At 38.8% G+C, this 27,804-nt stretch overlaps 1 protein-coding gene across 1 annotated transcript; it reads right to left on the minus strand.

The window, feature by feature from the left end:
- Nucleotides 1-672: 672 nt before the first annotated feature.
- On the minus strand, nucleotides 673-27,804 carry LOC111863827 (SH3 domain-containing protein Dlish). The gene is made up of 7 exons (XM_023850554.2): nucleotides 27,709-27,804; nucleotides 26,255-26,442; nucleotides 21,474-21,729; nucleotides 11,618-11,748; nucleotides 9,965-10,154; nucleotides 6,624-6,760; nucleotides 673-2,857 (listed from the first exon to the last, which is right to left on the minus strand). The coding sequence occupies exons 1-7, from the start codon at nucleotides 27,755-27,757 to the stop codon at nucleotides 2,693-2,695; spliced, it is 1,116 nt and encodes a 371-aa protein (XP_023706322.1). The 5' UTR covers nucleotides 27,758-27,804; the 3' UTR covers nucleotides 673-2,692.

Consider the following 27,804-nt stretch of genomic DNA (forward strand, 5'->3'; position numbering starts at 1 on the left):
AATGCTGGGAAATTCTTGAGTGGCTGCAGAAGTGGTGGCTTCTCAAGAATGGCTCAGCTCCACGAGTAAGTAAGTAAGTTTCGAATAAAAAATCAACATGACACTTCTTGCAAGGGTTAACTTAAGTTCATACTGTTAAACTACGTCAGAGTAAAGACACACTGACAAAGGGACAAAGACTTTTGCTATTCTGATAAGATCTATGGAAAGAGAACTGGTATTTGTAAAAAGGGTTCACTGCTTTACATGGCATGATCAAAAGGTGAGTCTCTGTACTCTACTTGTACATGGAAAATCTTGCCAGAAGCCAGGAGGGGGAGCAACCTACCACAATTGATGATATTCCTCCAGCATTTACCTAAATCACAAGTTGCACAACAGTAAAATGATCATTTTGACATCTTTATAAGTGACACTTTGCAGACCAGTGATCCGAATGTTTAAAGATCAGCTGAAACACAAATTAATTCTATTATGATAAACAGTGTCACAGTTGTCTCCATGACATAGGTCTGAAGCGAGCTGAGGCAATGGAAACTAATTGTCCTTGAACATCTTGTGTCCAACACCCTTCACTTTTCTTCCATTTATAGGGTGACAATTACATCATTCACATATTTCTCTTCTTAACCTGTTCTACCACACGTACATACCCTGTTATCATAAAGTCTGTTTAATTTTATTTCAAATCGTTCTCATATTTTTGTGATGTACTACTAAAAACTACACTTCTCTATAATTTCATAATTACTTCACCCAAAGTCAAATTTTCTGTAACACAGAACATTATTGAGGAATATGAATACCCTCCTGAGCTTCCGCAACCTGTCATACTATGGCCTCCTGGTTTCCTGTTCAGAGATCTCAATATATGCTGAAACTGGTCATGTTTCTATACATCAGAGCAGAACAAACCATAATACAGCTTGTCAGTTGACCAGTAATCCTTTATGGCAGAGTTTTTCAACCTTTTTCAACTCATTGTTAAGGCACACCATCAATTTTTAAGGAGAGATTTTATCATTAAAAAACAAGCAAAAAGTTTGTGTTTAAAAGTTCAATAGCTAAAATTCTAATCACAGTGTTATTTTTAAAAATAATGTTGAGCCTGGATTTCAATGATCTTTTTATTCCTCAATTTTTCTCTCTGCTTTTCGACCTTCCCCCAAACTCCTGTGGTACACTTGTGGACCCTTCGTGTTGCACCTGTGTGCCATGGCACACCGGCTGAAAATCGCTGCTTTATGGTGTCCCAGTCACTGTGATTCATCACAATTATCAGACCTATGAAATGATACTATATTTCATCAATAGTGATATCTGGTTGCAAAATTTCATTTCCTTTTCCTTTAGTGTGCTTCACCAGTATCAGCTTGATGTACCAAAGCAATACTAAAAAGATTATTTGTAAATATTAGTAAACACCTCTGGAATAGTGAAGAATCTGCACTGATATGGGACAGAGCAACATGACTGAAACTCACACTGGAAGCATCGAACTGATATACTGTAACCCTGTCTTTGCTTCCTCTCTTGTGCCATGCTTCATTTCTTACAACACCACCACTACTATATACTTAATCACATGTAACTTCAATATCAGAATCATCTGGGATAAAATGAATTTCAGTATAAGAATAAAGAAACTCAATCAAATTTTCACCAAAATAACATGAATATTTCATCATGGTGCTGGCAATCAAACTACTGATTTTGAGACTTATAAACCCAAAATCCATAAGCTAAAAGACATCAGTTTAGATGTAAGTCTAACAAGTAACACAGTATCTCACACATAAACTATATCCACTTCGTGTGCACTATAGGCAAGAGCTTTTAATAGCACACAATATTCTAAGCACTTGTTCACTTAACACCAAGATCTCTGCAGTTAGTACATTAACTGTATAACCCTTACACCCTGCAGTTAGTAAATTAGCCACCCATTCAAAGACAGTTAATGAAGATCTATAGTCTTACCTCTCACACATGGCTGGCTGCATGTATAAAATATCCTATCCAATTAGCTAAGACTGTAACATCATGCAAAGAAAAAAATCAATCAAAATACCAGACAGCACAAAAAAATACATAGGAAGAGCAGTTTCTCATTTCAGTACAGGAACAGTATGCTGTGATGGTAAAAGGTACTGTAACATAATGATAGTGTTGCTTATCAAGTGGATGCATACATAAAATAACAATCTGCAAATGTTTTGTACTGAAAGCACATATACAACATGTGTAAATATCACAACTGGTAAAAAGGGCAGGCCTTACCAGAATGAGACACAAAGAAATATGATTATGTACATGTTCCTTCCATCCTTACAAAGTATTCAAAACCTTACTTTGTGAAAATAAAAAATTATGCTTCTATTTCCATTAAATAATTTTCATTTTTATGCAAAATCACGAGTTTCCACCTTCTGCACTAGTGCTTGTGTACGCAAGTATATTTATAAAATGTATCAATCCATGAACTCAATGATGGCAATGATAAGGCCTGTTGCCATTTGTCAGTGACATACTTTCTGAAGTGAAAACAAAAATATAACATTGTAGCATAGGACTTCAAACTTCATTGGAACAAGAGTTTGCCATATGACATAATAATGATGTAATCCTGTAACAATATTTGGCAATATTAATTCTAAGAGCTTGAACAGTGACTGCAATAGCTATTCTTGTGCTAAAGGCTTGTCATAGCTGGAGGGCGTGCATATGCCTTGGGAATGAAGCCATATTTTCGAGTCTTAGGCGCATATGCCCACAGCCATCCATCTACAGTCTGATTATTGAGATCTGCATAGATCCAGTCACCTCTTCGAACAGAGAGGTCATCAGGAGCCTGTGCCTGTTTAAACAAAAAAAAAAAAGGAAAAAAGAAAGGCGTTGATGTTAATCAAACGTAACTTCATTATGGTCATTCATGCTGCTTCACAGTTCCAAATTCAAACACCACAACAGAAAATAACTTAACAGGCACATATGACAGCTTCTATCCACTAAAGTTGGCACTAACTTTGTCGACAAGCATAGCTCGGTCGATATAGTTCGCTTGCGGACTACAAGCCACGGAGTTTATATAATAAAAGTATTAAATTTTAATTATTTTTATGCTATCCTAGAAGCCACCTGGAATAACTGAGAAAAACCATAGAAACTCCATTAATGAGAGATATACCCTTTGTGATTCATACAGTGAAACCTCAATATCATGAGAATCTATAAAATCTGAGAAATTCTTACTCTAATGGATATTCATAACATAACAAAACTGAATACACAACTACAAACCCATCCCCCTACTTCCAATTAAATATGGCACTAAGTGTTTGAATAACTGGCAAAATCGGGATCCAAGTGTCCGTTGATAAGACATGAACCAGCCTGCAACATCTTAGTAGGTGATGCCAAGAAAAGTGTCAGCACTGGACAGACAGACATCATGAACAACAATGTGAATCCTTAACAGGACTCAAACAGGCAAAGGGACTCATACAAGGACCATCTGCCAGAAGAGCCAAGGAACTGCTAAGTTTAAACAGAAACCAATTATGGTGGGTGGAATGACTACTTACACGACACTGTCACCTAAAAGGACACCTTTTTCAAAACAGGAGTGACAGACAATCCTATCTATAAAAGGTGCCTAGAAAAAGCTGAATCATCCACGCACATCCTATGTGCGTGTGAGGACATAGCTTTTTCAAGATTTTGTCACCTAGGCCACTATTTTGTGGAGCCAGATGGCTATTATGACACCCCTTCATTTGAATGTGTTGGATTTCTGTAGGTTAAAATAGAGGAGTATGCACAGTAGATCAGTAAAGGTTGTGGTGCAAGGGTCAGATGTTAGGACTGTCAGGCCCACTTCTTATGTATGTACTGTCACATGTTTGGGGGTGAGAATATAGATGCGATATGGACTGCAGAATGGATTTATTGACCACTTACACACACCACTCAGAATTACAAGTAATTACAGTAAAAAGTAAAAGCAAAGCTATCCCTGTAACAGGCCGTGAAGACCCATAGGGTTGTGAGATGTTTAAGGTCCCACATTACCTTGACAATCGGCTCAAAGATGGCGGTAAGGTTGTCAGCCTTACGTGCCAGCCGCGCTTTACTCCCCAGGAAAATTATTTAATTCCTGGTACTCATTTCTGTTAGATGCTGAGTAAACTCTAGGGCCTAGTGCGGCCGGAAGGATTAGGTCAACTGAAAAAAATCCAATGATCTCATCGGGACTTGAACCCGTGACCTTCCGGCTTGTAGCATAGTACCTTAACCACTGCGCTACCACATACCCCCCAAGTAATTACAGCACTATCACTAATCTCCATACTTTACAAACCAACACAGCACCCAGCAAACCTTTTTTCAGCACGCTCTGTCTTCATCAGACATTCCCTAGTAATAGCTTCAAACACAGAGATTCTTCAGCTTCACACACTCAAGTGCTAATTTCACAGCTTCCAGTATGAAAGGAGAATAGCAAAGCAGAAGAGCACAAAGAGCTCCCAAGGGATCCTCTGGGAGGATATTCTTCTCTAAGTTCACCTCATTAGAACAGCCCTCTGCAGCTGCATTGTGTCAAGACATTCAACAACAGCAACCACAGGCACTGCAGACAGGTGGGAAAAACATGTGGCATCCCATTCAGCAGCACCGGACACAACAGGAAATTCAGAAAACATGTCTGACAGTACAGGCCCCTAGTTTGTCTGACAATGACAAGTTAAAAGTAGCCATTGTACTGCGATGGATCATGAGAGCTCAGTAAAGCTGTATCAGAAGAAGACAAAATAACGATCATTACAATAAATGTACTTAACATAATACCACAAAATTGCTGCTAGAGTTCATAGGCCACTCAAAATGACAGCATTTAACACAAATGACATTTTGAGGGAGCACTACGAGCTCAGAAAACAGCTGCAAGACTTACATACAGATGTGGCTCTGCCTTCAGAGACACATCTCAAAGCACATGAGAGGTATATATAGTGAAAAAGGACAAATCATTAGTAACATGATATAAAGTGTGATATGTATGCTCAACAAAAGGCCAAGCATATTCATAAGAGACAAACCCATCTTCTTGTCAGAGAGGCTATTACATGAGGACTATTACTGCAAGGGATCAGTTGAAAAAAAAAAAGATCTCTGGTCATGAGTCTCATGGGGCTTGATGACAAAATGAACTGATCGAAGGTAAACCACCAGTCATAAAGTAACTTTTACATCAAAGTTAGTCAGTTACAAGTCATGAGATGGCACCTGTATTTGGTTGTTAGCCATGTGCGTGGAAGTAGAGGATTCTCTACTGTCAGAAGCCAATACCAAGTAATGACTAGTGAAAACACAAGAGACTGAGAAGACTTAGTGTGTGCTGCAGTGATTCATACAGTGTTAACTTTATTTGCAGTTACAAGTCATAAGCACTCAATATATCCAACTACCAATCCAAACTCAGGTCAAGTCACTCACACATAACAACATTTTTCCATTATTCTTTTGTGGTATTTTCCCTTCTCTCACTTTTAACTATGTTATAAACATTTGTTCTCAGTAATCACAACTTCTGTTCATTCTGCCTAACATTTACCTGATCTTACAACCATAGCTTGCTGTTACAAGCTGTACACTTATACGAGGTGTGTTCAGGAAATAACGGGAATTTTAAAATTTCGCGGGTTTGGAGAGTCCAATTGTCAAAATTTTNTATGTATGCTCAACAAAAGGCCAAGCATATTCATAAGAGACAAACCCATCTTCTTGTCAGAGAGGCTATTACATGAGGACTATTACTGCAAGGGATCAGTTGAAAAAAAAAAAGATCTCTGGTCATGAGTCTCATGGGGCTTGATGACAAAATGAACTGATCGAAGGTAAACCACCAGTCATAAAGTAACTTTTACATCAAAGTTAGTCAGTTACAAGTCATGAGATGGCACCTGTATTTGGTTGTTAGCCATGTGCGTGGAAGTAGAGGATTCTCTACTGTCAGAAGCCAATACCAAGTAATGACTAGTGAAAACACAAGAGACTGAGAAGACTTAGTGTGTGCTGCAGTGATTCATACAGTGTTAACTTTATTTGCAGTTACAAGTCATAAGCACTCAATATATCCAACTACCAATCCAAACTCAGGTCAAGTCACTCACACAAGACAACATTTTTCCATTATTCTTTTGTGGTATTTTCCCTTCTCTCACTTTTAACTATGTTATAAACATTTGTTCTCAGTAATCACAACTTCTGTTCATTCTGCCTAACATTTACCTGATCTTACAACCATAGCTTGCTGTTACAAGCTGTACACTTATACAATGTTCAGTGCATTAACAGTGGTTATTATTTACATGTGTATACTTCAATTGATCCTATGGTAATAAAAAGAAGCATATTTCACACTCAGTGTACTTTGTTTCTTAGTTCTGGCTCCCAAATTTTAGAGGTGGCTCATATATATATATATATATATAAGCCTGGTTATGAGCTTTCATTGTAAGAAACTTCTACTGCATTCTCCTCACCTTATGGTTGAACAACATGACAAGTTCTGTACCTGATAATGAGCTTTCATTGCAGGAAACTTATTGTATGATCCTCACCTTATAGTCATACAACATGACAAGTTCTGTACCATGATAACGAAGGTCATCACTGGAAGGAGAATTCAAGAGGTGAGCATTGTTAGGAGATGCAAAATTGTTATTTACATTCTGATTATTGCTCTGGTTTAAATGTCCTGTAAAAAAGAGTAAGACAAGAATATATCTTCTCTCTCAATAAAATAAGATTTATGGTACAAGGTGGTACAGGAAACTTCCTTGACTGTTGTTTAACTGCCTCAGTGAAAGAATACGAGGGAGAGGCCAAGGTCACACTTCCAAAATCCTACTGCATCAGTCTACCATGTGACACCATGCTGTGAACACACATTGTTTTTACACTAATGCTTTTTTGACTTCGTGTTTTGTTTTTTCTGCAATGGATGAAAAACTCCAGCAATGTGTCTGCATCAAGTTTTGTGTAAAGCTCAGTAAATCTGCTACTGAAACCATCAAAATTCATGAGGCTTTCGGAGAACATTCTTTAAGCCAGACAGCTGGTTTTGTATGGCACTCACGTTTCAAGGCCAGTTGAGTGTGAGCTGATGATGATAAATGTTCAGGGCTACCAAACACAAGCAAAACGACATAAAATGTTCAAAAATTTTGAGAACCCATCCATGAAGACAGTTGCTAAACAAGCCATGAGCTCGCAGACACTGTTGAGATCGGTTATGGAGTTTCCCATGAAATCTTAGAAAATTTGAGCATGTATCACAATGCTCCTTCATCACGAAAACGTGCCCACTCACATGTCCCTGAAAACCACAGAGTTTGTGACTAACAAGAACATGGTTATCATTCCCCATCCTCCCTACTTGCCAGACTTAGCCCTCAGTGATTTTGATTTGTTTCCCAAATTGAAAATTAAACTGAAGGGATGACATTTTGAAACACTGTCTAACATCCAAAACAAATGCAAGCTGTACTCAACAGCATTAAGGAAAATGACTTCCACGGTGCTTTTGAAGCATGGAAAAACGATTAGATCACTGTATATGTTCCAAAGGAGACTATTTTGAAGGAGATGGCAGCCAAAATCGAGTAAGATAAGCCAACATTTCTCTCTTGACCTGGTCTGGGAACTTTCTGATAGCACCTTGTACATATTTATAAATAAGTTACTTAACATGCCAGTATTAGCAATGCAGTTATACAGCACAGTATGAAGAAAAGAGGATATACTTTGATCTCTTAACTGAATTTCATGATCGTAAATAGGTACCAAACAAAACAACTTCGAAAATGTTCACACAGTGTAGCAATTATGGCACGCCTTCTCACTTTTGTTCAACTATCTCAAAAACCTTAAGAATTACAGAAAAGTGTACTGGGAATAAAATAAGTGTTTCATTTTTCTCTACAGCTGGTGTTAAAAAATACAATGAATTCAATGATCGAGGAAACCTGGCAACCTGTTGAGCCAAAACAACATTTCTCACAGAGTGCTGCTGTAACTGCCAATAGCAGAATGAGTCATTATACTTGTTACTTGTCTGTTGTGTCCTATTGTGTACTACTGCCACCGGGCTAAAACCCAATTGCAGTATAATAAATAATATAAGATATAAAAATTAACACTGATAAACACACGCAGTCAGGTGGCCTTATCTTGTCACTGCAGTAAGTTGCATTAAGAGTCAGTCTGTGTTAGAGGTGTCGATAGACGGTTGACATTTATAATGAAATGAAGTTCACTATTGAACAGTGTGTGTTTATTGTCAAAATTTTTGTGAGGAAAAAAAAAAACTGACAGAAAATGTATCTGTAAGTTTTGTCATAAATATCCTGACTCACCAGTTCCAACAAACTCATGTGTATCCAAGCTTGTGAAAAAGTGGCGGACCATAGGTTCAGTATGTGACATAATGAAGCAATCAAAGAGGATTTTGCTGACTGAAGAAAAGGTTTGGGATATTGAGATAAGATGACAGATCAGTCCTTGAAAATCGTTACGACGCTTAGCACAAGAATCTGGTGTTTCACTACGATCTGCTTTCACAGCCACAAAATTAATCAAATTTCGCCTGTATAACATAACAGTTGTACATGAGCTGAAACAACCGGATTATGCAGCAAGAATTTGTTTTTGCAACTGGCTGCTGCAAAATGTGCATGATGGAATCGTGGATTCACAGCTTCTGTACATGACTGATGAAGTGTGGTTTTATGTTAGTGGCCATGTCAATGCACAAAATATAAGAATATGGAGTGATGAAAATCCTCATGCTATACAGCAAGTGCCATTACATAGTGAAAAGGTGGGGGTTTGGTGTGCTGTAAATCCATGCCGAATCATTGGTCCCTTATTTTTCCACAAAACTGTGAACTCTTAACTGCTACATTACTGATATACTGAATCTATTCTTCAATCAGCTGACTGCTGAAAAAAGACAATATGGGTATTTTCAGCAAGACAACGCTGCAGCACACACGGCTAATGCAACCATGGTCACAATATGGGAAGTGTTCGGAGACCGAGTAATCAGCAGGGGACTGGGGCCTCCCAGATCTCAATTTTTGCGAATTTTATATTTGGGGAAACCCTGAGGGAAACATCTACAATAATCCTCGCAGCGGAAGCTCTGCAGAATGAAATAACACACATAATTGGTTCAATTACCATGGACCAACTTCAGAAAGTGTTGCATAATTTATTTATGCGATGCAAGGCATGTTTGCAAGCAGAGGGGTGTCACTTTCAGCGCCTCTTATAAAGCACAGTATTCTCATATGTGTGTGCATGTGCAGAGACTGATGTGAGGGAATTAGAAACATGGCTCAACTCTCACTAGTGGGGAATGCCATAGTGGTCATGGAAACTACACTTGAGATGTGAATAGAAACACATGTAAATCCTCATATAAAGTGCCTATTACAGTTGTCTGATTTTTCCCAAAACTGAAATGTGTCAACAAGTTTTAATAAAACTCCGCAATATCAAATTTCATGAAAATCAATTCAGCAGTTATTGGTTCCTACAAGTAGACAGATGGGCACACAATTAATAAGTAATGTCTGTGTTCAGAAATTTTGGATGTGAATGCATCAAAAATAACCCTCCATCTTTCTGCCTGTACCTCACCAAAATATGATTTGGTTTGAATACATTTCAAATATGCATTTCAAGCATAAAATTGCCCTACAAAGCACAACCATGTAAAAGGAATTTCCCTGAACTGTTCATCTTCATATACTTCCACAGATAAATCACAAATTATTGGATAAGTAAATGACCTGATCTTCTATGAAGGCAGAAGAAACAAATTATCAGACTAAGCATCGTTTTTGTAATAGATGAGACTCCTTAGGTTTGACTTTCTCAGCTTTCCTCACCATACCTTGTATGACATGTGCTGGATACACAAAGCCACTGGGAACAAAACCTTCCTGCCCATCACTTCGAACAATCCAGTACCAGTCAGGATCTTCTCTGTTGAGAACAGTCACAAATTCACCTCTCTCCACACTCACATCATTCTCATCGCGAGCAATGAATGTGTACAGGACAATGTAGCGACCTGATGGATCCTGAAAAGGCACATGTCAAATTATAACATATACATAAAAGCAATGGTCACATTAATGCTGGAAGACTATTTCATAGAGGGAAGGTATATTTAGCTAGTCCTGATATAAGTGAAACATGAGAAGAATTTCTCATAATATAATGTTCAATGACATCCAACCACATTACTCTCTCCAAATAAAGGAAGCAAACCTTAAGGTACTAAAACATGTTCACAGGCCTTTTCCAAACATTTTATCTGTTGCTCCTTTGCTTTGTTACAGCAAAAAATTTTCATGCATTTCATTTCAAATATACTTCTAGTGAAGAAACTTCAGTCAGTCACCTCTATGAGAAGATGTGTAACTTATATGCCAGTAATATAAAAACACAAATATGATATTTTGTCACAGAAGCAGTTATTTGGACTAGTATGTCTTAAGAATAAGTGGCACATTTGAATTGACTAAGAAAATAAAAAATATATAATTATTAAAACATAAACCCAAAAACATGCAGGAATAGAGTACTAAAAAGAAATAACTCATGCAAAGCAATACTGAACACAAAGGCAAAGGCTTGTTTTGATCCTGTCTTTGGCCGATGGTCTATGTAGACGTGAACTGTATTGCTGTATTGCTGACATTTCAAATACCGTTAGTCCCCATCTGCAAGACAATGTGGCTATCCCATGATCCTAGCCAACATAAAGTATATGTCTACCTTTGGGTAATAGGTAATAGCCAATAAGAAGAGTTCTATCTTCTGGGGTGTAACGCTGCGTATTTTATTCAGACAAACACGTTGCTTCCATCTTCCATCAATAAATCAACATGATGTAAGTGGCAAACACACTTTGTTCTGCTGCTTACCCACTGGTTTACTGCTTGGTTCAACCCTGAGGATGAAAGCAGCACATTCTTTCGAATCATCAGTCAACTTTTAATGCATTATCTGGTGTTATATCCTAGAAGTCAGAGCTCTTAATATTCACCACTGTGAAAATCTCAAACCCTACAGCCAATAATAAGCTGGACAAACAGATATAAAAACGAGAAACTCATTTGGGGGGGGGGCTGGGATAGAGTATCTGACATATTTATACAGATGTGAGGCCAGCTAGCTCCCAGAGCCAGCCTGCACATGGTGCCAAAGAAAAAAGTCCCCAGACTGTGCCCTTCTAAGTTCTGATATCATGCAGCCTTGCAGATGGTTACTAATACCTGTATTTCAAAGAAACCTGCTGCCCCCACCTTCATGGATGATTATCGTGAGGGAGGCAGTAGAATCTTTGGAACACTGGTCAGCCTCTATCAGACTACACGTTGTCATAATCTAAACAGCGCCATCAAAAATTACATGTCTAATCTCATACAGAGATACCTTGAATCCTGCCAGGAATAGATCCATGGTCATCCAACCCACAGTCATGAACTTTAATGACTGAGGAAGTACAGATACTGTTTCAGAGTTCTTAATTACGTACCTTAAAGAAAGGGTGAACATCAGGTTGAGAGGATGAGACACTATGAAGTGATGCTTGTGAACTTGTGATGTTCAGTTGCTGTGTTGCCACAGTTACTTTCTTGTTACCATAGCTCTCACAATCAGACATATCTGTAAGTTAAATGTATGTGTCAGAAACTGAACTTCCTGTTTAAATATTAAAACTCTCAAATCAAGATAACCAGAACTGTGATTATAGTTTTGTAATGAGTTCTGTCCCATCCACACTACTTGATATACAGAAGCTCCTGAACATACTGACAAGTGAATTTGATCAGATACCTTCCCATGGAGTCCATATTCACTTCCCAAGCAATGACTCATATTTATTACATTTCTTGCTGGAGTCAGTGGTCAGTTTCCAGATAGAAACTATTCCCTATACAAGAAAAATAGTCAGTCTTTGAATGGTCTGTTAACTACCACAACGAGAAGCTTAAGCTCAGAACCATAACTCCAGGTATGGTCACTAGGTGTGCATTCAACTGAGAATTTTGGAATTTCTCCTTATATGTTCCTGAAAAGTATCAATGGCTGTCCAACTTGAAACCAGTGAGGGGCAGACCATATCATAAGTATCTAAACACAGGACACAGAATGAAACAACCCCCCTCCCCCTCAATATACTGACATCTGGCCTGAAACAGTCAGATATGAAACAGGAACACAAGAACAAAAACTGTACCCAAAAAGTTAAAAAAATTCATTTAAAATTAATGCTGCTTGGTTTCCAGTGTTTAAGATTCACCTAGTAAAGGTTTGCTAGACAGTACTGACATTGTGTATGTTCTCAGAACCATGCTAAATCAATATTTCTCTAAGTTATTTATCAGGTGCCACATATTATACAGTATTTAGTAAGTACTTTTCATAAAGCTTCTTCATCAAGATTCACCACCTCTTTTAGAGTGGAGGTGTTAGCCCTTTAGCTCCAAATGGTTAATTTAAAGATAATCTCTTAAATCTTAAATCAAACAAATGATAACATTGGTGACATTCACACATACCGATACTGAGCACCATATTTCAATAATTTTCTGGATGATCAGCGTATGTCTAGTTCTGATGTTGCATGCCACAGTTACCTTACTGAACAACACTTTTGTTATTCAATCCACAAGTCCACCTATTATAATGCTTACTGAAACAATGGAGTGTTGTTGTGCCTAAAGTTTCCTGTGGTCAAAATTCTGTTGTCCTGCTTCCCAAACACTGTTCAGGAACTTGACTGACCTATTTTTACAACTGTCGGTCATGTGTTACAAACTTGCAGCTAAATAGCTTCACAAGATAATTTCCCTTATTGCTGGAGCTGTCAGTTGTGGATTTAGTTCAACTTCCCATCCAAAAGCCAACCATGGCAACCTTGTCATGGTGGGGGGGGGGGACATCCCAAAAGATGGTGAACAGGACAATGGTCCAACTAAGCCAAGCTGTGAGGCATCATGCAGAGGGCTGCATGGAACTGGGGTGAAATTTAGGCACTGTTGTTAACAGTCCCCTCAAGGAACAAGGCAGCACCCTGTTATACAAGGTGTATCCACAAAATAAGTTCCGTTTGAAAATATTGTCACTGCAGTGCTGCAGTTACTATGGTGCGCATGAGTGCAGAGTTTGTTGGTCCCTTTGAAAGGCACGGATGCCATATGCAGACAATCGAACCACGTTTACGCATTGTCCTGTGTGTTTACAATGTTCAAGAAAATCAAGAAGCCTACCGCATCTGAAATGCAGTCCGTAATCATATGAAACATGAAACCAGCTGATATTCATCAACTTTGTGAGGTGTATGGAGAACATGCCATGAGTGATTCAATGATAAGCAGATGGGTGAGACACTTTTCGGATGCGAAAATGTGCATGATGATATGTGGAGTGGCCGACCATCTGTGGTTAATGATTTGGTGCATGCAGCGTAAGAGAAGATTCAGGAGAACAGACGATTCACCATTTCGTCACTTCCCTGCATTTTCCACAATTTCATGGTCACTTCTTCACGAAATTGTGTTCGATAAACTTTGTTTTCAGGAAGTGTTCATGCTGGGTGCTGCAGATGCTTACAGATGAACACAAAATGAAATGGCAGTCCAGTGCGTTGACCTTTCTGACATGATACAGTGAGCAAGGCAATGACTTCTTGAGCCACACAGTCACAGGGGACAAGACATGCAGCAGGAATGGAGGCACACATCATCTCCAATAAGGAAAAAATTGAAACAGACCATTTCCAACTTGCAAGATCATGTGCACAGTGTTTTGGGACAGAAAAAGCATCTGCTTACAGAATACTTGCCTCAAGGCTTTCAACAATCAAAGCAAATGTCTATTCTGACACACTAAAGATACTGTGTTGTGTGATACAGAACAAGCAATGTGGCATGCTTAGTATGGGTGTTGTAATGCTTGATGACAATGTCCACCCACACAGTGCCGCTGCAACATAAGATCTCATCGCAACATTTGGCTGGGAACAATTTGACCATCCCCCTTAAGCCTAGACTTAGTGCCAAATGATTTTGACGTGTTCCTGCATCTGAAAACGTTCCTCAGTGGCTGGCAGTTCCACGATGGCAACGTCAAAGAAGCTGTTAACATGTGGTTTGCATCACAGGTGGAATCATTCTATGATGCAGGAATACCAAAACTGGCTCCCCACTATGACAAGTGCCTCAACAATAATGGAAACTATGTCAAAAAGTAGCATACAGTCTGTACATCAAATGGCAATATAAATGGTTTGGAAGTTTTTTTTCAATGGCTGAATGGAACTTACTTTCTGGATAACCTACATATTTATGCTTTCCACCCATATGAGGTGCTGGGTGGCAACCCCTTACATCCATTTACTAGTGGGCAATGGCCCTAACAGGCTGGGATCAGGGCTGCGGATGCCAGGCACCTCCTCAAGCCTATCAAGGTGGCTCTCAGGAGGACTGGTGCTGGATGGGTAACCTGGGCCACAAAGCCAAAGGATCATCCTTCATATAGACTGGGACTTCCATGAATCATCCTTCATATAGACTGGGACTTCCATGAAGCTGTCAAGGAGACAGGGTAAAAGATATTCACAGATCTCACTCAGGGGACCATTAAGGTCCAGAGAGATCCTGAAGTATGGCCCAAGTAGGAAAAATGGGCCGCAACAAGTCCAGCATCCTCAGAATCTGTCTTCAAGGAGATCGGATTACTACATCCACCCTTTCAGGCCTAAGATTGCTGTATGAAGGAGAGCAGCCGAGACAGCAAGGAAAATGCCTCCCTCAAACCTGCTCTAGTAGATCCGAAGCCCCCTTTAGAGGGAATCTCGTATGCCAAGAAAGGAGAAGGGAATGGGGAGGGGATGGAAACAGACCATCTTCCCAGTGAAACAAAAGAGGTGTAAGAAAAAAAAAACTTTAACAGCATGAAATTCATTCAAATCGATGTCCAAGCACAGTAAAGTACAACTACAGCAGTCCTATGTTAGCAGCTTGCTGAGGTAATTGTAGATTTTACCCCTTATTCAGGAAGCACTGTTTTATAGAGGCAAAATAACTGGTTCAACTAACTGACGGGAATCAATTTTTCTGTTGCATCCAACAGCAATGCAAGATCCTGTTTTTATATCAGGAACCATATTAATGCCCTACCGTTGTTGGAACTTTTCTAGGGGACACAACAATGATGAGATGACATATACAAGTGGAAAAAGCTGTGAGGAGCTTATCCTCACCTCAGGGTACCTTCCACACAAGGAACATCTGCTGCAGCAGGAAAGAGCAACTCATCACTGGGTGTGATGCCAATGCACACCACATATTATGGTGGAGCACTGGCACCAGTCCCAGAAGGGAAAGCTTCATAGAGTATCTGGTGATTCTGAACCTGGATATTCTTAATCAAAGTAACAAGCCTACCTTTGTAGTTTGCAACAGGAAGAAGGGTACTGACTTAACACTAGCAAGCAATAAAATAAGGAACCCGGTAACTGGCATGAATCTGATGAGACATCTTTTCAGACCAGTTACATATGCTTTCAAAAAGGTACACAGCTATAACTCGAGTTACTTTCAGGGATCCCAAAAGAACCAAGTTGGAGTCATATAAAGACTACCTAAGGGTAAATCTTGAGACCATGTCACGAAGTATACCCATGATAAGAGACAAAGATCTGGCTGCTGACCAGGTGCATCAAGACATCATCTCCTCCCATCATATTAATATTCCAGCCAAGACCACTTGCTCACCAAGGAAAGTACCTGGGTGGAACAAAAAGCTGAATGGGTTGACAGCCAAAATAAGAAGACTATATTTAACACAGGTAAAAGGACAGGTCACTGGGCCACCTATAAGGAAGTCCTCACCTGTTACAACAAAGAAATTTAGGAAGCCACTAGACACATGAAGATCATGGTCAATCAGGTGACCAACAGGGCTGACAATACTATCACATGATGGAGTGACTAGAGATGGGGTTTGGATTGTTAATCAAATTTACTGAAGCTTTAAACATACAACTCACAACTACACTTCACAAATCACTATCGCACATAGACTGGTGTTCTGAGTCAAAGTCTTCAGTGCTCTGCTTGGTAGCAGCTTCCAAGAGTGTAGAATCCTCAGCTTCCATGTCCAAAAGCTCCTGTCCTCACTTGCTGGCACTTTTCAGCTGCAGCTCCTGAGCTTAACTGGCTTCTAACTGCCAAACCATATGTAGTCTAGGCACGGACCACACACAAAACACCTATCCAAACAGTTCTTCTATTGTTACATCACATATCTATTGGCACAGACTGCGTAGAGAACACCACTTCCCAGTTGCTCCACTGTTCTGTGTTACGAAGCTGTTGCCTAGCAACAGGCATCTTTGCAGAGACATTCTCTAGCAACAGCCATCTCTGCTGGCTTCACATTTCTGTCTATCAGCAGAAATGCCAGAATATTTAGCTATCTGATGGTCAGTGTACTCAAAAGGGGACTCTGAAACAGATATTCAGAGTTCACTTCCCCAAATTCATGCTGACTGATCATTCAAATAATGGACAGGGGCAGCAGAATGTGGACGTATGCAGACACAGAATGAACTAGGGCAACTAAACCCTGGCCATGAATTTAATCAATCAAAAATCAGATTGATATTACGTACTTTTAAACCATTTAAATCAGCAGGAACAGATAAAAATTGTAGTGGCACTTTGGCAGCAAGGGATAGAAAATCTAGTCCTATGCCTGTCCCACATATTCAGAGCTTGCCTGGCATATGGATATATTCCTATGACTTGCAGACAGGTCAGACTGACGTTTAAACCAAACCGCAGGAAATCTTATTATACTGAAGCAACAGCTTATGATCCTATCAGCCTGCTGTATTTCCTTTTGAAGACAATGGAGAAGTTAGTGGATGGACATATAAGATGCGGTGTAGTGAAGAAGTACCTTCTGCACAGGAACCAACACGCTTCCCAAACTGGTAAATCCACCAAAACTGCAATTCACAATGTGGTAACATGATAGAAGAGGTGTTACTGAATACATGGAAATAGCACTAGAAGCATTTATTCCTTGACATAAAGGGTCCTTTGACATAACCTCAATTGATATAAGGCTTCTGAAAGGCATGGCACTGAACCCACCATTTGTAGATGGTTCTGTTCCATGCTGGAAAGCAGGAACATAATAAGTACATTCTTGGGAGAACCCTTGAGGCTGTCCAAGAGTTGGGGATGGCTGCAGGGAGGTGTGCTTTCGCCTCCGCTGTAGAGCCTGGTTGTGGACGAACATCTATGGGAGCTTAATGATAATATTGTACAGTAGGACGTGCAGATTATACTGCAATCGTAATCAATGGAAAATTCCCTCAGACTTTGTCTTACAAATAACTCTAGGCATGCTTCAACATTGGTGCAATAGGACAAATTTGTCCATCAATCCTAATAAGATGATAATACCTTTCACTAGAAAGGGGAACATTAAGGGGCTCATGAAACCAACCTTCAACATAACACTCCAGCTGTCCAGTGAGGTCAAGTACCTTTGATTAACATTAGGCAAGGGGTTGACATGGAAAAAAACAACTGGATAGAGTAACCAATAAGGCCTATAGGGCCTTTTGAACCTGAAGAAGCACATCTGGGAGAATGTAAGGACTCATACCAAAGCTGGAATACCGGATATACATCCTGAATGTAAGACCCACAGTTAACTATGCTGCCACTATGTGGTGACCTAAGGTCAATTTCAAACCAAGTAGAGCTGAACTTAGCAAACTGCAAAGGACGATTTTCTTGGGCATTACTGGAGCCATGAGGACAACTCCAATGTCTGCAATTGAGATCCTCCTTGGACTCCCCCCACTGCAACTGCAGTTAGAGGCTGATGCTAGAAGATGAATTTACAGACTCTAGTGCAGTGATCAGTGAAAACCTAAATCTGAAGGTTTTGGGCAGGCAAACATGATTCACGGCATGACAGAAGAGCCCATCCTACAGATGGGGACTGATAAACTGATACCAAGACATGTCTATGGCAAACCTTTCATAGTCAGATTCCCTGACAGAAGAGAATGGAAAGACAGGTTTCAACCTGACAGGAAAAGGGGACTAATTTGGTATACAGTTGGTTCCAAGACAAATAAAGGCACTGGGGCTGTGGGGTTTTGGTTATGGTACAAGGCAAAAGCTAAGCTTCAGCCTTGGGAAATACACCACAGTATTACAGGCAGAAATGTGTGCCATCAAGGCATGGGTTTTCCAGTTCTCTCTTTATTTGTTGCCATTCAGACTTTCTAAGCATAATTTATTCTTAATATCATATAAAGGTAAAGCTATTCCTGTAGCAGGCCCTGAAGGCCCATAGGGTTGTGAGACGTCGAGGTTCGCGCATATTCTCTAGACAATCGGCTCACAGATGGCAGTAAGGTTGTCAGCCTTATGTTCCAGCCACCCTTTACTCACCACGAAGATTCCTGGTACTCATTTCTGTTACAGGCTGAGTTGACCCCAGGGATATAGTGTGGCTGGAAGGATGTCACTTGAAAAAATCCACCTCATCAGGACTTAAACCAGCAACCTTCTGGCTTGTACCATAGTGTCTCAACTAAATACAACACTGCGGACTACAAGCCACGGAGTTTGTTTTGTTTGTTATTTCAGTCACTGATTTCAAGAACTGCATCTCAGCAGCTTGCAAACTACTTTTGTCCCTTAATGTCATGACCCAAGTTTCACAGTCATATAAGTCACTCCTTACTGCCATTGTTTTACAAAATTTCATCAAGTACCTACTGTTCTATTTGTCAAGGTTCTTTTTATGGTGCCACATATATAGTTAAATCTTTCAAGTTCGATTTGTTTCATCGTGGTCCATCACACTAATAATATTATAAAAGGTTAATTAATTTCATCCAGTGTGACTGATGAATTAAGGATAAGCCATGGTACATGGTACATGCCACAAAATTCTCACTGATGACCTGAACATGTCATGTGTTACCAAGCACTGTGTTCACGCGCCCTGACGCAAGACCAATGTGACAATCACATGACCATTTGTGGTGATCTGCTCACTAGTGCTGACGAAAATGAGACGTTTCTCAACTGGATCATTACAGGAGAAGAAACATGGCGTTTTCTTTATGATCCACAATTGAAACAACAATCAGCCATCTGAAAATCACCATCATCGGCAAGAAAGAAGAAACTGCGACAGGAGAGGTCAAACTGTTGAACTGTTTTTCGACTCGTCGGGAATTTATCCCACAAGGAGCAACTGTAAACAAGGACAGGTACAAGAAGATCCTTATCCATATACATGATTCAATTCACTGTAAGCGTCCTGAACTCTGGCATAGGAAGAGTTGGCTGTTGCTACATAGCAACGCCCCTACACATCACTCTGTTCTTGTCCAAGAGGAACTGGCAAGGCAACAGTTCACCATTTTGCCACACCCTCCATACTCACCTGATCTTGCACCGTGCAATTTCTTTCCCTTTCACCACTTGAAAGCAAAGCTACCTACAAGAGACGCTGTTTTCAGCAGCTATATCAACGTTCGCAGACTTGCATAGCAGCCAACAGCGACTATTTTGAGGGCTGATGTTGATCTGTGTAAGTGTATGTGAATACCTCATAATATGATGCGATAAAACCACAGTCCACAAACTTAATGACTGTACCACGTAAAAACTGGATACATAGACTTCTCACATTACCCCTTAAAGATAACATCAAAAATAATGAATTAAATACTATTATTAACATAGCCCTAAATAATGGTTACAGAAAGGAAGACATCCTACATTTGTATAACAAACTCAAAAAATGGAAAAATAATCTGGAAATTAAAGCTGAGATAAAACAAAGATGAATCAGCAATTGCCCAACATATACTAAATAAATGCCACCAGTATGGACCCATGATGGTAATCATGGAAATGGTTGAAAAAGCCAAAAACGGGAGCATCATGAATACAAAAGAAAACTTCCATATATATCACTTTAATAAACTAAAAAAATTGATAGACGAACAAAAACATACAAGGGAGAGTATATGTTCGACATCGTAATAAAACATCAGTACACACAAACACAAACGTCATAAGACACAAGGAGTATAAATACGTGATTCAACACACCCTAGAACAGTATAACAACATAGCACGTCTCGAACATCAACAGTACAAAATTAAAGGTAGGACAAAATAACAAAAGCTCTCATAAAAACAAAATAGGGATTATGGAAATACTACACTATACCCATAATATATTTCCAGAATCCTGTTCTCCAAACAACAGAAACACAAGGTGGTAGATGCTTGGCTTCCTTCAAAGAAATAAAAAGGACATGAAACAATTTGGTTTAAACATTTTAACAAAATCTTTTTAAACATACTAATTGCAATTTATAAATATTTTAACATATTAGTACAAGCCACTGCAGTTGTTAAAAATATTATATTTTGTACTCACTGTATTATAACATTGTACACTTGGTCATCGACTTACGTCCAGCTGTACTTACGACCACAAAAAAATGAAAAATAAAAGATGATTAAAATGTAAAAGTTTTTAAAAATAAATTATAAACATGATAAAAAGATTAGAAAGTTTAAAAAATACTGTTAATAAATATACGGCTGACATATGACCAGATTGACTTAAGATCTATCAGTCAGAACGAAGTCGGTCGTAAGTCGACGACCAAGTGTATGTATATATTAATACTCACAAAACATATTGTAACAGTGGTTTCTAATTGTACTGATATCCTCCTGCAGACGGTCTATAAGGCCAAAACATGTTAAGGATAAAATATTAAAAAGGAGAAAAAACTTCATCAGTCACAGTGGACGGAATTAAATAACCTTTTATAAAATCTTTCAATTTTTTAATTCACATAATGAAAATTAAATATTCAAATAAAATGCATAACAATCTACAAATACCAATCAGTTCACTCAAAGAACAACTGTCTTCCCCATACAGAAGCCACAAATTCAGCTATTTGTTTAGCTCTGTAGTAACATATAGACTTCTGAATGTTAGCATCATCTTCTGTTAATTCTGATAACTTCTTTTACTACACATTTGTTAAATTAAATTTTGTATAAATATTGGATATATCCTGTTTCTGTGTAGAGGGTGATCATCAGCCTCAGTTACATCCCATATCTGCTCAGGAATGGTAAAATATGAAGGTTATAATTTTTTAATGTAACAAGTGCTCCCTTTTCTCCAGAATTATACAGCATAAGAAATAACTTAGCAGTGTTAAGGTGAGCCAAATTTTGAAAATATATGAAGGAATATGAAGGAAACCATTAATTTTATGCTAAAGAACTGGAAATGAGACAATATACCTCCATTTGTTCTAGTCTCTTGCAAGTCAGTCTCTCCTACTCCTTCCCCATTGCCTGCAACCACTGTACTACCATTGCTATTACTATTCCCAGTCCTCTGCTCTCTTGGCAGCTTCTTCTTCACATTGCTCAATGCCAGCTCTCCTAGATGTGAGTTATAAGGTGTACAGTATGAGTGAGGTATGAAGCCTTCTTGCCTACTATCAGCAGCTATCACATATACCCAGTCATTTTCACGATACAAAATATTCACCACCTGAAATCATACAATAATAAAGGTAAATGTGTCCAGTGCTTCCTCACATGAAGACATACAAGTATAATGATGTAAAGCTCGACACATTCCTAACTTCAAAACTCGGTTTCACCCTCCAGCAATTTTTTCATCTGTAGAAAGAGCCACAAGTGTTTATTTAATTACATATAGCGACAATTCCAATATCATTTAATATAAGCCACTAATATATACAGGGTGTCCCAGGAGGAATGTGCCAGACTTCGAGAGGGTGTTCCTTATGTTAAACTATGCCGATAAAACCCAAAACACCTATGTCCAATGCTGAACAGTTACGGAGATAATGGCCCGAGAAAAGTGTGGTCTTCTGGCAGGTCCACGCACTGTACCTGTCAGCTGACAAGTCTTATCTATGTTTGTCCTTGAGTGTGGTGATGACAGCTCACATTAGCCCCATACACTCGCACACCGGAACGCACAGTTAGCAATGTTACATCAGTGCTTGCCATTCATGTGTCATGTATAGCGCTTAGAACTCTTAATGACAACTTTGACATGGCATGCAAGTTTTTTGCAGTTCAATTTAATGGCTTCATGTCATTCACAAGTTAGTTTGATATTACGTACATTATTAACATTATAGAAACCACATATTCCTGCCAGTTTTAATATGTATTTGGTAATCAACAAGTGTGTAACACCTGTCAAAGTTTCATTAGTACTTGGCCTATTATTCTCTTCCTCGGAAAACAGTAAAGTGGACAAAAAAAGTTGCCTTGTGGCTTATAAATTGTGCCATTTTCAATTCATTTTTGGTTTTCAAAAATCTAAACCCTCATTCAAAATTGAAATAAAAGGCATTTCTGCTGAATGTGGCAAAAGCCTGGGCTACAGACCACATGGTGGTGGCAGAACTGGTGGCAGACACAGTCTTAGTGCGACCGGGCCCGTCTACTCCCACCCCACGCAGACCTCATTTTGACACCCCTGGGAGACTCTCGGGTGATATGCAGAAACATACCCTCACAAAAATTGTGAAGAGTGAACACTTCAAGGGGAAGCATCCTTCTAGGCAATGCCGTGTTTGGGCAGTTCACAAGAAAAGGAGTACGACTGTCTACATTTGCAAGTTTTGTGTAATGCCACTTCACAGAGGGGAATGTTTCAAGAAACATCACACCCTCAAGCACTGCTAGGAGCATTGGTAAGTGTTCTGAAAAATTTTTGTTTCATAAAATTAATTAAGAGAATTTATATTAATTTTTGAAGTGAACAGTGCAGAAGTTACAGTAGTAGGTAAAAAAATGCCGGTCCCCAGGGTGATTTAAATATTTAAATTGCTGGTCCGCAAAGTGTTAAGTACCCCTTACCCCTGTGCCAAAGTGCCAAAGGGTTGAAAGAGACAGAAATAATAATTAATCTTGTCAGTTCTGGCACATAAATTGAGAAATTTTCACACATGTAAGGTAAATGTTGCACTAACATGTAGAATAGAAAATTAAAAATACTCATGTTCAAATACAGAGTGACATAAATATTACAAAACAAACTGATTGTATATCATTCAAGTGCATGGCAAAATGTTCTTAGAACAATGGAGGTTCTTGATTCATGGGTCATATTTCAACATGAGAACAATTCGAAAAAGTGGGAGCCTTCATTTACAATGGGAAAGAACACTGTCACGTGCCAGGAATCCATGGAAACACAATAACACTGGGCTGTTGCCTTGGAATACCTTAAGCAACAAAAGTGATTCCCTGGAGAGGAAAGGACAACAGAGGGTTTGTTGTATGACAACGGGAAAACCAAACTTTTGAGAAATGACCGCAAGCGGTCCACAAAAGGCATATTTAAGAGAGTTGAATATACCAGACGAGACTATGGAGTTCTACAAGTCGCCAAGAACAGTCGACAGTTGACTTCACAGAAGAGTTCCAGAGTGTACTAACGGTGTAATAGCACTCTAAGTGGATGACTGTATGCGTGTGTGCACAAATAAGAGTCCAATAAAAGAATTTGTTCCAATCTGAAAACCTGCACAATTTATTCATGTCACATCACATAGCTGACACATCACAATATACAGACTAATGCATAGTAGTAAATGCAGCACCTGACTTTATGTGGCACTATTTCACATTATTATCCAGAGACATCTACTGCTGAACCGTAAAACTATAAGCTTGGAGCTGTTGAAAAGTGAAACATCTATGTTGATATGGCATGTAGCGTTTTACTGAAAATTTAGTTAGGGTGGTATGTGTACCACCACTGGTTTCTTGGCAAGGCTAGCAAGGTGGTACATGAATGACAGCTGGGCAAAAAGGTTAATAAAAAGATGTGATGGCAGAGCCCCTCCAAGACATTAACCCTGAAGGGGGTAACGAAGCTTGCTAAAATACCGGGAAACCCTGAACATCAGACATGTCCTCGTCTCACTGGCTAAAGCTGCACATACTGTCTAAGGCTATTAAATCAAGACAGTTGAGACTGACATTTACAGGGGGTCCTGTAAGGGAAACAAGATATTCACAATTTTTGGTTCGAAAACATCATCATAACACATAAGATCTAAAAGTTTGTGATGATGGTACATTGCTAAAAGTATCATGTTTTTAAACATTAACCATCATCTTGTCTATATTTAAAAACCGTCACGTTTATTTTTCAAAACACACTATTTTGGAGACAGGTTTCTGTTTCCATCCTCAGGTAAAACCTACTCAGTTGGGACCAACAGACAGAGCCAGGCCCTATCTCTGGACACCTGTGCCAGTTTTGAGAAGGGGTATGTAAATCAAACACAACACAAACCATCTGCAAGAGCTAAGAAAATATTCCATTATTGAAACTCCACACGTATGAGGCCTTCTTTGGTGCTAAATGACGACCTTGGTAATGGTCAGCTCTTATAAGTAAGTAATTGCATATGGGTAATAAATCAGAGACAAGTCAGAATTTTGGCCAGGACATCAGTTGTGCTGGTTGTTGGTTTTCATATTTTTCCTTAGTCCTTCCAGGCAAATGCCAGGATAATATCTTAAATTGCATCATGAGCACTTCCTTCCATATCATTTCTGATTCAGCATTCACAAATCATCCAATCATTTATAGGTATACAGTCCCAAGTTACTGACAGCATCACTAAACTACAAATAAATGAAAAGGTGACAGGCCTAATTTTCTTCAGTCACCGGCTTTTCCATCACCTACCAGTGTGCCAACATAGTTCTATAGTGCACCACATTTCAGAGCATCAGTGCAAACTTAAGGCAAGTCAGTTGAAGCAGCAATGAAATGAAATAAAAGATGAATTCAGTAATCACTCTAATCCTAAAAGCAAAGGAACATTTTATACATGTGATAGTTATCTTTTGTCTGCAAAGTTCCCTCATCAAGTCACAGAGCTTATGCCAGCATACTGTCTTGCAAAGTCCAGTGCAATACTAATTGAGAAAAATAATACTTTTAAAGGGTTCTTTCCTTATTTTATTATTCAGCGGTCATAGTCAGTCCAAGCAACCATGTGGTGATGAATGTTGCATATTGTGGGAATGTGCACACCTCCAAGATACACACAGCAGATATTTAACTGCAGAAGATTCAACTTTAACAGTCCAAGCAACCATGTGGTGATGAATGTTGCATATTGTGGGAATGTGCACACCTCCAAGATACACACAGCAGATATTTAACTGCAGAAGATTCAACTTTAACAAACACTTTAAAATGTATGTTTTTTTAAAATTGGTTCTAGCTTAAAAAACAATACTGAACATTACTTTGTAAACAGAAAAGTCAATCTATATAGTATTAGTTAAAAGATATATCATTTATATCTATGACATGGTAATAGTAGTTTCCATGTGTGTTAATAATATCCTTCTGAAGATAGTCGTTTTGACCGAAACATGTAAAGGATGAACAATTAAAAACACAACTTTGATCAATCACACTGGACGGTGGTTAAAAATCTCTGTGGTCTAGTGGTCAGAGTTCCTGGCTACAGATCCAGAGCTCCCGGGTTCGATTCCCGCCACTACCACACTTACTGAGAAGTCGTGGGTCTAGAATAGGGTTCACTCAGCCTCGTGAGGATAACTGAGGAGCTATTTCAAGGAAACAGCACCTCTGGTCTAGAAAACCCGAGATTAACAACAGTGTTGATCTGTTGCGCTGACCACGCAACACCATCTACCTGCAAAATTTGGCACTAACTTCCCCGATAAGCGGCAGTCACTCAGTCGGTATAGTTCACTTGCGGACTAAAGGCCACAGAGTTTGTTTTATGGGAATACATTACATTTGTTTACCTACTGCCCTACAAGTACTATACAAGGCATATTTACACCCCACGCTGTATTTTTCTATGCACATTAATTAGTGTTTTCAAGTTTCTGGGTATATTTGATAGTTTGTATAACAAACTCAGACATGCTGCCATTATTTTGTTGAAGATATGTGGAACCTGCATACCTTTGGGGAAATACGGTCACACTCAATATTCAAATGTCATCCTATTTGTTATAAAACTTCTATGTACCTGTCCTCTTTTCACTTCCAATTCATCATCAACACATGGAGTGAAGTCATGCAACACAACCATTTTGCTATCAGGTGCAAGGCCATTTTCCTTTTCGATACCAACTCTCACCAAAGTCTCGATGGATGCACTCCCTGTGATGCGGCCCATCCCTGGTGTGCGCACCAAATCTTTGTCTACGTCTGATGCTGTAAAACACATATATTATATCTAGGAATGTTCTAAATTATATATGGGTACTTGCATACTTTCACCCAGTCAGATCACATGAAATAGTATTCTGCAGACTTTTATCGGATGGCAAAAAAAAAACATCTTTTGCAAATGAATGCCATCAGAATTATGGCAAATATTCGCAGAAGTCAGCCACGTAGAAGTATATGTAAAAACTCCATATGCCTGCAAGCATATATGTAAACAGACAGCATTTATTAGCAAGTAACTATTCCAGTGAATTCCAGCCTTGCAGCATTAAGAAGCTCCTAGTGACACTTCTCTTCTCTACTGATCAACTCACAGACTTAAACAATACCAGTTAGGTGTAAAAATACATCACATGTATGCAAGTTCATGTTCTTATAAAAAATATATGCACAGAATTTCTGTGTACTAAATTTAATTTGCCAAGAAAGACGGGTGGCACAAGTTCGGCCCTGTCAAGAAAAATGAAAGGACAAGGGACACGAACCTATTTGGTTAAAGAATTTTAACTTAAATAACAAAAAGATTAAAAAAAAACTTTAATGCATCAAGGACAGTTGCTGTAGTTGTAAGAAATTTGGATTTTGTATAAAGTGTACACTACAAATATTGTATATTTATGTATTTTAAAAATCAATAAACCCAATGTAACAGTAGTTTCTAAAGTATTAGTGTTCCCTCCAATGATGGTCTATAGGGACCGAAAGATGTTAAGGTGGTAAGAAGTGAAGTAGTAAAAGCTTCAACAGTCACACTGGATGGAGTTGTCTCATCATTTGTAATATTGTTAGTGCGACGGACCAGAATGAAACAAATCAAATTAATTTGCTTACTTTTTAAGTTCAACGTCGCTTGCTATATATATAAATGTTTTAAGGTTACTGTGCCCTGAATTATTCTAGACTTCTACTTTTAAGTATAATGAATGCATTGTATTTTAAGATGTCTCTATGTTATAATCTTTTAAATGCATTCACAATACCTTGATTTTTCTCATGTCTAGTGTTTGGAATTTATGGGCTGCATCTAATATACTTCACATGATGCATTCGGGACTGACAACAAGTTCTTAATCAGCTACAGTTTGTAAATGTATTAAAACATACAGCTAGTCAAGACTGGGAAACACTAACTTAAACAGGAATGCTGAGATAAATGTGAAGTGATTACTTGAACGATGTTCATGACGGCAGTAATAACATTTTAAAATCCTTTTATTTCAAGCATATTTCATTACTATATTAAAGCCTTACTTTTCTTCTTCTTTCCTCTCCGTATTCGAACAGGACAAAGAAAAGCCATAACAAAGATTCATCATTTACAACACAAATTCGGCCATTACCCTTGAG

Source organism: Cryptotermes secundus, unplaced genomic scaffold (genome assembly GCF_002891405.2).
Source record: "Cryptotermes secundus unplaced genomic scaffold, Csec_1.0 scaffold1695, whole genome shotgun sequence".
Classification (NCBI taxonomy): domain Eukaryota; kingdom Metazoa; phylum Arthropoda; class Insecta; order Blattodea; family Kalotermitidae; genus Cryptotermes; species Cryptotermes secundus.

Excerpts from the sequence above, each read along its gene's own strand:
- LOC111863827 (XM_023850554.2), bottom strand. The coding sequence starts at position 27,757 with ATGGCTTTTCTTTGTCCTGTTCGAATACGGAGAGGAAAGAAGAAGAAA. Across the intron at positions 26,443-27,708 it reads GAGAGGAAAGAAGAAGAAAA|CATCAGACGTAGACAAAGAT; the intron begins GTAAGGCTTTAA and ends TGTGTTTTACAG. Across the intron at positions 11,749-21,473 it reads AGAGACTAGAACAAATGGAG|ATATGTCTGATTGTGAGAGC; the intron begins GTATATTGTCTC and ends TTTAACTTACAG.